The 16,308-nt window shown below is 37.9% G+C and overlaps 1 protein-coding gene across 3 annotated transcripts in view; it reads left to right on the top strand.

Moving 5' to 3' along the window:
- Positions 1 to 16,308, top strand: part of LOC143040977 (monocarboxylate transporter 14-like) — an 86,992-nt gene that overhangs the window by 57,810 nt on the left and 12,874 nt on the right. For all 3 annotated transcript variants that reach the window (XM_076212435.1, XM_076212434.1, XM_076212433.1), the window contains one exon: positions 3,080 to 3,472. In XM_076212435.1, coding sequence (XP_076068550.1) covers positions 3,097 to 3,472 — 376 coding nt within the window. In that variant the 5' untranslated portion in view covers positions 3,080 to 3,096. The remainder of the gene's footprint in view (positions 1 to 3,079; positions 3,473 to 16,308) is intronic.

Genomic DNA, 16,308 nt, shown 5'->3' with positions numbered 1-16,308 from the left:
ATTCATTTGTCTATTTATTTACATGTTCTTTATTTGTTTGTTTATTTATTTACTTATCTACTTAGAGTAGGATTTTTTTTCCATAATTCATTCCCTTCCTGTGTGGAGTAATGACTGCATAACTTTTATAGTCAATACTCTAAGGACTTCAATAAGACCCCTACGGACCAGAGGCACGCATTTTTTTTTTTTTCTTATGATGATGATGATGATAATGATGATTATGATGATGATAATGATGATTATGATGATGATTATAATGATAATTATGATGATGATTATGATGACTATAATGATGACTATGATGATGATGACTATGATTATGATGATGACTATGATTATGATAATGACTATGATTATGATGATGACTATGATTATGATGATGATGATTATGATTATGATGACTGTAATGATGACTGTGATGATGACTATGATAATGATGATTATGATGATGATAATGATGATTATGATGATGACCATGATGATGATGATGATGACTATGATGATGATGATAATGACTATGATGATGACTATGATGATGATGACTATGATGATGATGACTATGATGATGATGACTATGATTATGATGACTATGATTATGATGATGACTATGATTATGATGATGATTTTGATTATGATTATTATGATAATGATGATTATGATAATAATGATTATGATGATGACTATGATGATGATGATGACTATGATGATGATGATAATGACTATGATTATGATGATAACTATGATTATGATGATTATGATGACTGTGATGATGACTATGATAATGATGATGATTATGATGATGATAATGATGATTATGATTATGATTATTATGATGATAATGATGATTATGATTATGACTATTATGATGATAATGATGATTATGATCATGATAATGATGATGATGATGATGATGTAGTAAGGGGCAGAGAGAAGTTTGGGAGAGAAAAAATCTTGAAAGGAAAGACAAAAAGAGAGAACAGATGGTAACGACACTCATTTTGTTTCTTGTTTTCTTGATAATTAGACGGATTTGACCTTTTTCGCTCGGTTAAAAGAATTTGGTAGACCAGAGATCACTGGACCAAAGGGAGGAATATAATTCACCTTTGCGGAGATGTAGAATTATGTTTGCATTGACTCTATGTGCTTAAGCCACAGCCGCGCATATCAAGACACACACACACACACACACACACACACACACACACACACACACACACACACACACACACACACACACACACACACACACACACACACACACGACTTGATGGCGCGGTGGTTAGAGTTCCCATCCGCCACTACGGCGGTCCAGGTACGAATCCCGCCCAGCGCTGAAATAATTTCAGTATCGCTGCGCTGCGAGTTGTTACTCCAACTCTCATGGGCGGGGAGTTGGGTGTGTGTGTGTGCGTGTGAGGTCACAGCATTACCCATAGATCAGTCATATATCATCTCTGAGCTCTCTTCCTGGAGGGAAATAGCTATCGATCACGAGTCCAACACGTGTTCCAAGACCATGGTGAATTACATACACACACACAAGGCACAAAACACGCTTGGTTTAAGATGAAATAGAATTATTTTAACTATTTGCTGTCATAATCTTTATTTTGATTGAATAAAAGTGTAATGACAGTCTGAATACATTACAAGGAGTTCCAATGACAAAAGATGATTATAGGAGAGTTTTCAGTCTAGAAAAAAAGAAACGAAGAAAAATATACAAAGTTGAATGTTGTGATTGTGGCTTTATCACGTGATCTTAAGAGAGAGGGAAACGGGTATCGTATACTGAATTGTCAGAAAAAGTTGTTTTTGAGACCATAATTCAGAGCTCAAGGCCTTGAGTAGAGCCAAGGAATGATAGAGATGTGAGTTTAGTTAAACAACAAGTCTCTCTGCGCTTGTGAAAATGGCGCAGTTTAGTCTAACAACGAAGTTGACATGCAACAGAGGACGCTCCTTTTATTTGTTTTTTTTTATGTGTGTGTGTGTGTGTGTGTGTGTGTGTGTGTGTGTGTGTGTGTGTGTGTGTGTGTGTGTGTGTGTGTGTGTGTGTGTGTGTGTGTGCGCGTACGTGCGTACGTGCGTGCGTGCGCCCAACAAAAATCTACATATTGTATCAACTGTGCTTAACTGATAATTGTATTTTTTTGGTACTTTGTCGAGTGAATCTATCTAACAAGTGACTGAATGTTACTTGTTGTGACGTGCAAACATATAAAAGAATAAACAAGTAGATATATAGATAGAACCAAGCGGTATAAAAGAGGTAATCAAATTTTGTAGTCTTTGAGATAAACATTATTATTGTTATTACTATTATTGTCGCAATTATCATTATTGTTTGTTGCCGATATTAGTGTTTATACCGTTATTCTTGTTAACGGTAGGGTTGTAGTGTTGTTATTATTGGTATTGTTATTGTTGATATTGTTGTTATCGGTGTCGTTCTTATTACTGTTGTTAATGCCTTTATAACTTGTTATTGACGTTTTAAATCGTTATTGATTGCCGTTTGAAATTGTTATCGATTGCCGTTAGAACTTGTTATTGATTGCCGTTATAACTTATCACCGTTATAACTTATAAGTTTTGTAACTTATCACTTTTGTAAGTCTTATGACCGTTGCTGCCGTTGTGACTGGCTAATCTCCTTAACATTATCTATTTTATTATACTATTACCATCACTATTGTAATAACTACTATTACCATTATCGCTATCATTACTATTATCATTACTGTTATTGTTATCACTACCATTACAATTACTATTACAGTTAAAATTGATATTTCTATTACCATTATAATTATACTTACTTTTACCATTAATACTATTATTACTATTATCATTACTATTATCGCTATCGTTATCATTACCATTACTAATTACCATTATAATCAATATTACTATTACCATTACTAATATAGTTGCCATTACTATTAAAAAATACTATGATCATTATTATTACTAGCAGTTAATGTAATTGTTATTATCAGTATGTATTAGTATTGATTAGTTATCATTATTATTATTGATCAATCATTATTATTGTTTTCTTTCTCCACAGGTGATTGAGAGCCCAAAATGCCTCTCCATCCTACGCCCTCCACACAAGGGAACTCCTTAGTGTCGCCGAACTCGCCGAGGGAAACCTCCGAAGTGGCCCAGAAAGACACAGTTCTTGGTTGCCATAGCAACGATCTCGATCTCAACGACTTCGGGGGACATAAGACATCCAAGACGTCTTTCTTGGACGACGTTACAAATCACCAAAACATTTCTCCGGATAGCAGTAACGAGGACGTCATTTGCGTTCAGAATAGCGTCAGTTACAGTGACGTAAGAGAAGATGGCGGGGACGATCGGGCAAGAATCTGTGGACTACACTGTGCACTTCCCTCGGAAGAGAAAACGAAAGAATTTTTGGAGAAAGCAGTAAGGACGTCGCCTCTCAACAAAGGTATGTATCACAGACCCACCTGCATGCAAAGTCGTGTGTATTTACCTAGTTGTATTTTACGGGAAGGGGAGCTATGCTCGTGGGATCCCGTCTTCATATCTCATTTCATCTAGACTCTTTTTAAATTCATGTATTGTTTTTGCACACACCACTTTCTCATCTAACTTGTTCCAAATGTCTATTACTCTGTGGGGAAAGCTGTTCTTTTTCAAGTCTCTTCTATAACTTTCTTGATTTTCTTTCCCTGTCCTGTATTATTTCTACTATCCCATTTTATTAGATCCTCTCTATCAAAAGTTTCTATGCTTTTCATGATTCTATAAATAGTTATCAAGTCTCTTCTCTCTCTTCTTTGTTCTAATGTCTGTAACTCAAGTTTTGCTAGTCTCTCTTCTTATGATAGTTCTGAGAATGTTGGTACCAATTTCGTAATCGTTCTTCCTATTCTTTCAAGTTTTATTATACTTTTTTTTTTTTTTTTTTTTTTTTTGTACTTGGTGACCACATCGCCGCTGCATACTCCAATCTTGGTCTTTTCAAAGTGACTAGTATTTTCTTCACCATTTCTTTGTCCAGGTATGTAAATGCCACTTTGTTCTTATCAAATTATAAGTTTCTCAAAAAATTTTGTTTATATGTTTCTCAGGTAACATATTATTCATAATAATAACTCTCAGGTCCTTCTCATTTTCTAATTTTTTTATTTCTTCTTCTCCCAATGTATATGATCCCACTATTCTTTTTTTGCTTTTTCCAAATTCCACTATACTACATTTCTTAATATTGAATTCCATCTTCCACTTTCTACTCCATTCCCATACTTTATTGAGATCACTCTGTAGCGACTCACAATCTTCTTCAGTGTTCATTTTTTTCAACAGTTTTGCATCATCCGCAAAGAAGCTCATATAGCTTTCAATTCCTTAATCCATATCATTAATATATATAGCAAACATTATTGGGGCCAGAACTGTTCCTTGTGGAACACCACTTATCACTTCATCCCAATTAGAGTGTTTGTCTCTTATCACCACTCTCATTTTTCTTGCATGCAAGAAGTCTTCCATCCACTTCAGCAGTTTGTCCTGTATTCCTCCTGCAGTTTCTAATTTCTTAAGCAACTTCTTATGTGGCACCTTAACAAAAAAAAATTTTCGGGTCAAGAAATGCACAATCAGCCCATCCATCTCTTTCTTGTATTACATCTGTTAGCCTTGAATAGAAACACATTAATTTTGTGACGCATGATCGTCTTTGTCTAAATACAAATTGCCTTGGATTTAGTATGTTGTTGTTGTTTTTTTCCAAATGCCTTTCCCATCTAGTTTTGATGATTCTTTCACATATTTTAGCTATCGTACTTGTAAGAGAGACCGGTCTATAGTTAGTGGGGTCTTCCTTGTTTCCCCCTTTATATATTGGTACTATATTTTCTCTTTTCCAATCTTCTGGTACTTTTTCTTCTTTCAATGAACTGTTTATTAGACTATGTATTTTGTCTGTTAGTTCATTCCTGCATTCTCTTAAAATCCTGTTTGCCATTTCATCTGGTCCATGAGATTTTCTGACATCGAGATTACTCAAGTGATTCATTATTTCATTCCTTGATACTTTTATCTCTTTCATAGGAGGGACTTTCTCCTCCCACTCGATATCTCTGGGTTGTATGTTCTCCCTCGTAAACACCGATTTAAAATGCTTGTTCATAATTTCTGCCATTTCTATTTCTTCTGTGTATTCAACTCCTTGTAGTTTCTCTAATACTTGTTTGTTTTTCAGTTTGTAGTCTACAAGTCTGTAAAATAGAATTGGTTGATCTTTACATTTTCTATGACATCTTTTTCGTATTTTCTCTTTTCTTCTCTGCACACTTGTACATATTCATTTCTATAACTAGTATATATTTTCCATTTTTCAGGTTTTTTCCTTTTTCCATTTTATCCAAGCTTTATCCCTTTTGTCTTTTAACTTCCTACATCTTTTGTTGTACCAACACTTTACATATTCTTTTTCTTGCTTTTGTCTTGGAACATACTTTTCCACTCCTTCTTTATCATTTTTTTTTTTTTTTTTTTTAATATTCCATTTCTCTTTTACTGTTGTTTCTTCTATGTGTATTCTTTTCCAGTCTGCTTTTTGAAAGAATTCTCTTAATTTATAAAAAAAAACAAAAAACAAAAAAATCATACATTAATCTTCCCTTTCTATATTGCTCATTTTTTTCATGTACTTTTTCCTCATTTAGTTCCAGTTCAACCAACATTTAGTCACTTTTACTTATTGGTGTCTTATATTCAATCTTGTCCACTATTTCGGGTTCTGATGTGATTATTAGGTCTAGTCTCGATGGTTCTTCCTAATTTCTATACCTAGTATTCTCTTGTATCCATTGCGTCATTGTATGTTCTATAATCATATCAAATAGTACATTTCCCCATAGGTCGTCTCCACCCTTCACTGTCATCTCTTCCCAGCAGATTTCTTTACAATTAAAGTCACCCATTATAACTATTCTTCCTCCATCTTCCATTATCTTATTTAGTGTTATCCTTGTGTCTTCTAACATATTTTTGTGTTCTCTCTCTTCCCACGAGGCCGTTTTAGGAGTCACATAATTTACTACAAACTTCCTGCTCTTCCCATCCTTGTCCTCCACTTCCATCATAATCTTCTCTACTCTATTCTTTCCATATGTGACATTCCTCACATTTATATCCTTCTTAGTCAGGAACATAACTCCACCCCCTTGTTTTACCTCTCTGTTTCTAATCCAATAATCATATGCACCATGTCCTACACTGTCTCTACAATTCCCATTATGTCCGGTTCTTTTTCCTTCAGGCAATCATTCAGTTCGTTCAAGCCATCTATATTTATGCAAGACACTTTTAGTTTTCTGGTACTTCCATTGTGTTTTCCGTTTCCCTTCCGTTTTTCTCTGCTATGAACCATTTCCTCACTTTCATATTCACTACTCTCCAATAGAATTTCTCTTTTTCTGACTCTGTTCTTTTCTCGTTTTTTTTTTCCTTAGCTTTTAGTCTTTGTTTTCTCCTCTCTTTCCTGTTTATTCGTTTCTCTTTTTATCCATACCTGTGTATATTGATCACGGTCTGCTGGTTTCCCTGTTTTTGCTAAGATATTCTCTGCTGTCGTTTGTGACCTGAATTTAACCTTAATTGGTCTGGTCTTATCTGTATTGTATTTCCCGAGTCTATATATTTTTCTATTTGTATCCCTGTTTCTGGTTCATCTTCTTGAACTACTTCTAATATCTTATTTACTTTTTTCTTTTCCTTCTTTACTCTTGGAGTCCTATTTGGATTATACTTCTCTTCCATCCCTAATAGAATTATATATTTCTTTTTATCCGCCAAGTCTCCTACTGTATTCTCCTTCTCTCTCATCACTCCCTCATTAAATCCATGGAAATAACTATCTACACCTTCCATTGCGCTGCTCTTATCTATATTACTAATTTTTACATTTTTACTAATCTCTTCGACATCACCACTGTCGTCTGCCCCTCTCTTGTTGACATGCCGTCTGACTTCCTGGGCCCCCTCGTCCCCTTCCTAATTTCCTTCCATTTTCCTCAGTAATCCCACATCTTCTCCTTTTTCTTTGCCTTCCCACTACACCACGAGCTTTTCCCTGCCCTATTAATACAACAAAGGTACTGTCTTGTTGTTGAGATCGATGAAACTTGAAGTTTTCTTGGAGTTCCAAACTTCGTTGTCACTTCGACCGCCGTGCAATTACCTAGTTGTATTTTACGTGAAGGGGAGCTATGTTCGTGGTGTCCCGTCTTCATATCTCATTTTATCTAAACTATTTTTAAATTCATGTATTGCTTTTGCACACACCACTTTCTCATCCAACTTGTTCCAAATGTCTATTACTCTGTGAGGAAAGCTGTTCTTTTTCATATCTCTTCTATAGCCGTCTTTCTTGATTTTCTTTTATGTACCTGTGGGTTTATGACTAATAATTTATTAGTCATAAACCCACAGCTACCTAATTTTTATGGACTCCCAAAAATTCATAAAGAAAGTGTCCCCCTAAGACCCATTATTTCAAATAGAAACTCTTGTACGAGTAAGACATCAAAATGGCTCACGAACATTTTGTCACAATTTGTAGGGTGTTTTTCCGACTCACATATAAAACATTCAGAAGATTTCATAAGTAAGATCAAGAGTCATCATTTACCGGGGCAGAGAAAATTACTAAGTCTTGATGTAGTTTCTTTGTTTACCTGCATCAACGTAGCTGAGGTTTTAGCTTTCTTGGAAACAAAATTACAACATTATCGGGACCAACTTCCAATCTCTGTCAGCAAAATCATTAAATTAACGGAATTATGTGCTAACACAAATACTTTCTCATTTAAAGATCAATATTATAAATAACACTTCGGTTGTTCAATGGGATCCAATCTCTCCCCAGTGTTAGCTAATTTATATATGGAGTATTGCGAGGCAGTACTTTTACAGGACATTAAGCCACAAGATATGTTTTGGTACAGGTACGTGGACGACATCTTTACAATTTGGGATGATGAGTGGGGATCTTTCAATGCTTTCTTTGAACAACTAAACAACTTAACCACTAATATAAAATTTAAAGTTGAATGAGAGGTGGATAATAGACTGCCATTTCTAGATATCCTGTTAATACGACATCAGGATTATTTGTCTTTTACAGTGTACAGAAAACCCACACATACGGGGAGTTATGTACACTTTTTCAGCCACCATCCTGATAAAATTAAATATAGTGCTGCCTCAGGTCTTTTTCTGAGGGCACTCAGATTATGTAGTCCACACTATTTGGAAATGGAGATAACAACCATCAGGAATCAATTAAAAATAATAGGGTATCCTGATTGGTTTTTAAATAGAGCCCTAAGCAAAGCCAAAACTAGTCACTTTGGATCCACTTCCCATTCCAGTAAGAATTTCGTTTGGGACAAAAACTGTATCAAATTGCCTTATAATAAGTCCTTAAATGACATTTCGCAATTTCTACCACAGAAAGACATTAACTTTGTTTTTAGTTTTCCCAATAATTTGTCTAAGAAAATAGTTAATGTACACCAAAGACCTAGAGAAGAAATACATCAAGGTGTTTATAAACTTCCATGCTCGGATTGTAATAATGTATATTGGGGACAAACAGGTAGAGATTTACACACCAGGATGAAAGAACACAAAAATTCAGTCAAATATGCACAACAAAATTCCGCTGTCTTCCAACACGTAGACAAGGAAGGCCATCGTATGGATTGGAACGAGGCAAAAATTATCTTTAATTCAAAGTGCAGTTTTAAAAGGAAAATAATAGAATCATCCTTGATAAATAAATTTCCTAATTTTAATATTTCAAATGGACAATGGTCACCTGACTGCATTACTACCTGGGCAGTCAACAAATTATTACCATCTTTGGTGAGCTAATGAATACGAAATTACAGCTTGTTAAGAATGTATATATTTGTTTACAATACGGACAACAGTGCGTGCACCTGCTAACAAGGCTGCTCAAATACTAACGCCACGCTCTCGTTCGCGCCAAAACAAAAACGCGCATCGCATCTGCGATATCTTACATAAACAAATCTTATACATAATATAATTATTACAATAAATACTAAAATAATACAATATATATATTATACACCATGCCAACACATCGCTCGGCCCGCGCCACTCGGTGCCCTCACCGAGCAAACAAGAAAAAACTGAACGAGGCAAAGAGAATCTAAATGACACAAAGACAAGCCACACACATACCACATACACAACAGTGGCAGAGAGAAGTGTGGGACAAAAGGATATAATAGCACACCCAAATACATTAAATAAACACATACATTAATGAATACATGGAGACAATACATACAACACAAAAAGGAACATAAGACTGGCGCCAGTTGACAAAAATACAAATACAGCAATTGCCGGACGTCCGGGACATGATACTTAAAATCTAAACACGACAAAATACAATACAAGAATACACAAATGGGAAACATCACAAGAATACATAAATGGGAAACATCACAAGAATACATAAATGGGAAACATCACAAGAATACATAAATGGGAAACATCACAAGAATACATAACACTACACAATGAAAGTTCAGGTAATTACAGGACCCCTTGACCTAAGGTCATAACAATGAGGGGTAGATAAACAAGGCATAGTTCTTGCTGTGGGCCCAGGAGGAGGCCGGGTAAAGGTAGGGATAGGCACTTGAGTCTTCTTGAGCCTATCAGCGTGTGAAATCTCGCTAAGGCCTGTAGAGGGGTCAAAAATCCTGAACTTGTTAGGGTGTAGGCGTTCAGTCACCAAAAGGGGGCCCTCAAATTTACAATTTAATTTTGACTGGCGATCAGGCATGCTTTTGAAAACATGATCACCAACACTGATGGTCACAGGTGTTGCACGAGCATGTTGTTGTTTCAACATGGCGGCCTTTGAAACATCCAGTTTATCCCTAACAGAAGTATAGATGGCATGCAGCATGACTCTGTAGTTTACTATAGTCATCTAAATTGTAGAGGGGACGAGCAGGGCTGTCAAGCACATCATATGGGAGCCGTTTCTCAACTCCAAAGATAACATAATGAGGCGTTTTGCCCGTGGAAACATTAATGGTGCTATTGATACAAGCACTAACATGGGGAAGCCAATCCTCCCAAGACTCATGAAAATTACTAGCAAGGTGACGTAGGATCTCTAAAAAATTTCCTGTTCGTCCTCTCCACAAGACCATTGGACGCTGGATGATAAGCAGTCACGAATGTCTGTTTGATACCATAACGTTCACAAATACCTGCCAAAACCTCGTTCCTAAATTCAGTCCCATTATCACTAAGGAGCACCGAAGGAGTGGTGTATGGACACAACACATGGGAAACTAAAGCATGTGCTACAACTGGTGCAGATTTGTTACGTAAGGGAGCTAAGACCACAAAACAACTAAAGTGATCCACGCACACAAGGACATAAACAGAGCCCTGCGTGCTACGAGGCAGTTGCAAAAGGTCTATAGCTATAGTCTGAAAAGGGCGAGAAGGAGTAGGGTACTCTAAGATGGGAGCAGTGCTCGTAGAACCTTTGTTCTGGGCACAAGAACTACACCGGGCTACATGAGAGGTAATGTCTAGTCGCATTTTAGGCCAATAATACTTCTTCCGTGCCATAGCCAGAGTTTTGTCACGACCTGGGTGACCAGCCTGAGGGGCATCATGAGCAAGGGACAAAACAACGGGAACTAGAGACTCAGGGATCACTAGCTGTGCCACATCTTGCTCAAACACTTCCACATTACGAATGAGAACCTTGTCCTGCAGGGAAAATTGGTACAGAGGTACTGGTAAAGCTGGTAAGGTGGAATCATCACCAGACTCCAAAGCATAAATGACAGCAGACCAAACAGGGTCTTCACGCTGAGCTTTGGCCAGATCTTGCAGGGAAAAGTTATGAATCACGGTAACAGCAGCAACAGGGATATTCCGTGAAAGTGCATCAGCAACGTGGTTCGCACGTCCGGGGATATGCTTTAGAGTTGGATTGAATTCCTCGATCGTAAGGAACCATCTGGCTAGGCGGCCTGACAGATTCTTGCCCTTAAAAAGCTGAGTGACAGCAGTGTGGTCCGTGTAGACTGTAGTAGGATATCCAAAAATGATATCACGGAAGTGCTTTAAAGCACACACCACTGCCAGGGCCTCTAAATGAGTAACAGAGTAACGGGACTCAGGCTTATTAAGAATGGAAGGAAGTCCTTCTTGAGAAGGCGAGTGAGAGGGGAAGCAAGTGAAGCAAAGTCTTTAATGAATGTACGATAGTATCCTGCAAGTCCAAGGAAGGAACGTACATTTTCAACTGACTTCGATATAGGGAAGTCCTTGACTGCCTTGATCTTTTCACCTGTGGTATGGATACCATGCTTGTCTACAACATGACCTAGGAACTGGATACTAGCCTTGAAAAAGGAACACTTGGGTAAGTTGTTTCAACCCAGCTTCAGCAAAACGTTGCAAGACCATGGACAACTTAGAAAAGTGGCTTTCCACATCTTTGGAAACTAGAATCAAATCATCCAGGGAAACAAAAAGTCCATTCCCAATTAAGCCATGAAAAATGGAGTTAACTAAACGCTGGTAAGTCAAAGGAGCATTCCGCAAACCCATGGGGTAACGAAGCCATTCATAGTGCCCACTGGGAGTCGAGAAGGCCGTGATTTTACGAGACTTCTCCTCCAGGGGTATCTGCCAAAAACCTGCTTTTAAATCTAAGGTGGTGAACACCGTATTACCAGTGCCAATGGACTGAAGAAGCTCGCTTAAGATAGGCAGAGGATAATGATCTGGAAGAGTGACCTCATTGACTTTCCTGTAACCAACAACAGGACGAAAAGATCCATCTTTCTTAGGCACCAGGAGAAGAGGCGAGTTCCACTTTGAGTGGGACTCCTGTACAACACCTTCATTCAATAAATCGTCAGCCAAGGACTGGGCTATAAGCCAACGAGAGTGAGGTAGCCTGTAAGAGGGAACGTAAACAGGACGAGTGCCTGGCTGAAGATCAATTCTATGAACCACACGGTCCGTAACCCCTAACGGATCACCTGGTAAAGCTAAAGCCTGACGGTGGGAAACTAGCAGGTCAAGGCGACGAGGCGTCTCTTCAGGAAAATCAATCTCGCCTACAAATGTGGCAAGCTCAGAAGCTAAGTGAGCAGGGTCACGTGTTGGAGGAGACTGTAGAACAGAAGCTTTTATAATAGGCGAATCCTGGAAAGCAGCAACGTGTAACACCTCAAAGGAGCCTAAATGACTGCCAGGAGAGAGAGGAATAGGAGCACCCGTGACATTGGTTACCATCGCTGTGGTAACATGATCCTCGCGAATAGTGGAGAGAGTTCCTTCTAGGGCAAGCCGACGAATACGAATAGAGTCAGGCAAAGAGAGAACGTCAGACCGTATCGGGGCACCTGAGACGCGCACCGGAACTCGAACAGAACTTGAAGGTTCAATAAGATGCTCTCCTACAACAACAGCAGCACAATAAGCAACAGGGGTAGAGCGCTTAGAATTTGGGACAGGAACATGTGCGGACTGGTCAAGCACAGGAGAATCACAAACAGAAACTGGCCTATCCGAAGCAGAGATATCAAAATTGCAGAAAGTCACTACACGGCGACTAGGAGAAATATCTATGCTATGAGCTGTAAGAGCATCAATACCCAAGAGACAATCACACTTAAGGGCAATGCCAGAGACAACAGCAAAAGTGACATTGAAGACTGTATCATGCGAGGGAAACTGTAAAGGAGGACAAACAGATCCAAGAACAAGCAAGGGAGAACCTTGCACAGAATGCAAATTATTACAAAAGGGAGATAAAGAGAGATTATACAATTCCCGTAGAGCAAAGTAAGCCTTTCTACTTAACAGACTACATTCTGCACCAGTATCTACAGTGACAGAAAGAGGCGTATCCCTAGTAAGAAATTGAAAGGTAAGTAATTGAGAAGACTCAACAGCCACAAAGGGAATTATTTTAGACCGAACATTGCTGGTCAACTCTTTGGGTTGTGAAACACGCGCTGGGGAAAATGGGATTGACGAAGCTGGTGAGAAGGCTCATCCCTAAGTTTCAAAACCTTGAAACATTGATCAGTCGAGTGTTTACAATGACCATGGATATGGCAATAACTGAGTCTACTTAGAGGTTCTACTCTGGAAAGGTCATGCAACAGATTAGAAGAAACAGTAGGTACACTCCTGCGAACAGGGGACAGTCTTGACTTGTGTACCTGGCGCCTACGGCGGTAACAAAAGTCGCTCGAATGACCAGACCTGTTACAAAAGGTACATAACAGGGGAGGGGGGGTAACTGTAGATTGAGGGGAACTATGAGTAGGAACTGTAGACTGAGAGGACTGAGGAGAACAAGGGACATGACCATGTTGATGAGCATTGCTAATACACAAGGAACTAGACGGTACTTCCCCTAGTTTACGGGAAAGCTGTGACGCAAAAGACAATAGAGTCTCATCAGGCTTATACATGAGAGAAGATGCTGCTCTTCTCTCAGAAGGCACCAAAAAAGGGTATAGAAGAGAAATTCAATGATAAGACGAAATCTATCTAAAGTGATATTGCCATTATCTACCCAATCGGAATGTGAAAGTGACTCTAAAGCGTCAACAGCAAGGATACTGGCCTGAGCTTGCGCCCGTCTATAATCAAGAGTGCCCAGTCGGGATACGAGAGTATCAGCCAGTTTGAAGCACCAATGGAACGAACCACCACCAGGGGTATCTGAAAAAAGTTTAAGGAAGTTAGACCTAAAGGTGTCATAATTATAGTCCAGAGATTTGGGATCTAAACACGACGCCGATGCTAGAGAACTTGGCACAATCTGGGACCTCACAAAGGAGATCTTTTCAGGCCCCGTCGAAACATTGGAATGGACAATGGCGTCCTTACATTGGCTGATAAAATCAGCCGCCCTATAATGAGGATCTTGACCAGAAAATTGCACAACCGACGGGTTTTGATGCAACAGTGTCAATGTATGCGCCATTGTCTCAGCTGAGTTTTGTGAACTGATAAACGAAGGCCTCTTTGACTTAGACATGATAGGAGATGACAACCTTAACCCACTTCGTAAGAGCATACGAAAACACTGACACCAAGCAAGAATTAATGCAAATACAACACACTAGCACAAAGCATGAAATAATGTAAAAAATTAATATAGAGAAATCACATGGACATGGGACACGAACGTAAGAGAATGATATAATTCACACAAACAGAAGCATTGAAACACAGAAACAATGCAATACATATATCAATAATGAAGAAAAATTATAGGAAGACCGTAATTAGCAAAATTACGTAAAAAAAATGTATAATGCACTGATACATAACTGTACACAAGACGTCACTGCGGGGTAACATTTGAAAAGGTAAACAAAGAATGACGTCATACAAATGGCCGCCCAAGGCACGACCGGATAGGTGATTTTTTTTTTATGACAATATATTCACAAAATCGAAAAAAAAATGACAATACAAGTATGCCGAAGGCAAAAATGATACAAAACTGGTAAATGACAAGGTAGCCAATGTCTGCGGGCGCAGAGCATACGCTTACAATACACAAGGCCGGTGGAGCCGCCGACCGAGAATTTTGAGACTGCAACCACGAACTTGAGACGACCGTCCCACTAAAGCAACCAGCGATATCAGTCCCAAAGAAGGCCGGCCACGAAGATTCTCGGGGAAAACGTTGTCCAAATTAAATCACACAGCGTCATGCATCCAATGGTCCTGAACAATGTCTGTTGCTGGTATTTGGTGTTATGTTTACGTAAATAAAAAGTCACCGGTCCACAATGAGAAAACACTAGTACGTCTCAACTAACAAATCCTGTAGCCTGTGGAAAAGAAAATGGGAGAGAGAAAAAAAAACACAACGGACGCTCAGCACTAATTTTAGTCTGTGGAGGCGTGCACAATGATCCCACCGCTGCCACCATTTAATGTTTTGGGTGGCTAATGAATACGAAATTACAGCTTGTTAAGAATGTATATATTTGTTTACAACACGGACAACAATGCGTGCACCTGCTAACAAGGCTGCTCAAATACTAACGCCACGCTCTCGTTCGCGCCAAAACAAAAACGCGCATCGCATCTGCGATATCTTACATAAATCTTATACATAATATAATTATTACAATAAAAACTAAAATAATACAATATATATATTATACACCATGCCAACACAAGACGGGTGACTTGCCCCGCAAAGCATTAGACGCTACCTGAGTCCTATCCATGTTCCTTCTTCTTTTTCTGTACATAAGACATGCCTTTTGCTCCACTACTCTGTATTCCACTGAAGAGGATCACAGTCCGTGATCGAAATATATGGATATCATATAATTTCATTTCTTCTTATCCAACACAGTGGGTTCTAGTTGAAGTATGTATATGTATTTATATATGTGTATGTATATGTATGTATGTATATGTATTTATATATATATGTATGTATATGTATTTATATTTATGTATCTGTATTTATATATATATATGTATATGTATTTATTTATATGTATGTATATGTATTTATATGTATGTATATGTATTCATATATATGTATGTATATGTATTTATATACAGTATATGTATGTATATATGTATGTATTTATATATATGTATGTATATATGTATATGTAATTATATATATGTATGTATATATGTATATGTATTTATATATAATGTATGGATATATGTATATGTATTTATATATATATATGTATGAATATATGTATATGTATTTATATATATGTATGTATATATGTATATGTATTTATATTTGGGAAGAATTAAAAAGTACGAATAACATCCAAGTACCAGACTTCAGGAGAGGAAACTTTGACAATATAAAAACCTATTTGAAATTGAATATGAAATGTCGTGCGAACATTTCGGACATTGTCGAGTCTCGGTGCGTGACCGGGGGTCAGGTCAAGCCTAGAGGTCGGGTCATGGAGGGTAATATGCATACCTTGGGTCAGGTCACCTTGGGACGAGGGCTCATGAGACAGGTCAGCGATTTGGATGAAATGTATAGCAGTCAAACTGATTTAATTATTAATGCACAAAATACACTTATCCCCCTGAAGTCAATACGGAAAAAAGTAATTCTCCCAAATGGATGACGGACAGGTTGAAACATGAGATCAGAATGAAAAGAGGATTTTACGTAAAAATAAAAAACGGGGAAACACACCTTAG

The sequence above is a fragment of the Oratosquilla oratoria genome, chromosome 30 (genome assembly GCF_046742065.1).
Source record: "Oratosquilla oratoria isolate Oo_2021 chromosome 30, ASM4674206v1, whole genome shotgun sequence".
Lineage (NCBI taxonomy): Eukaryota > Metazoa > Arthropoda > Malacostraca > Stomatopoda > Squillidae > Oratosquilla > Oratosquilla oratoria.
Note: the sequence above shows the minus strand (reverse complement) of the source record. Positions and strands in the feature narration are given on the sequence as shown.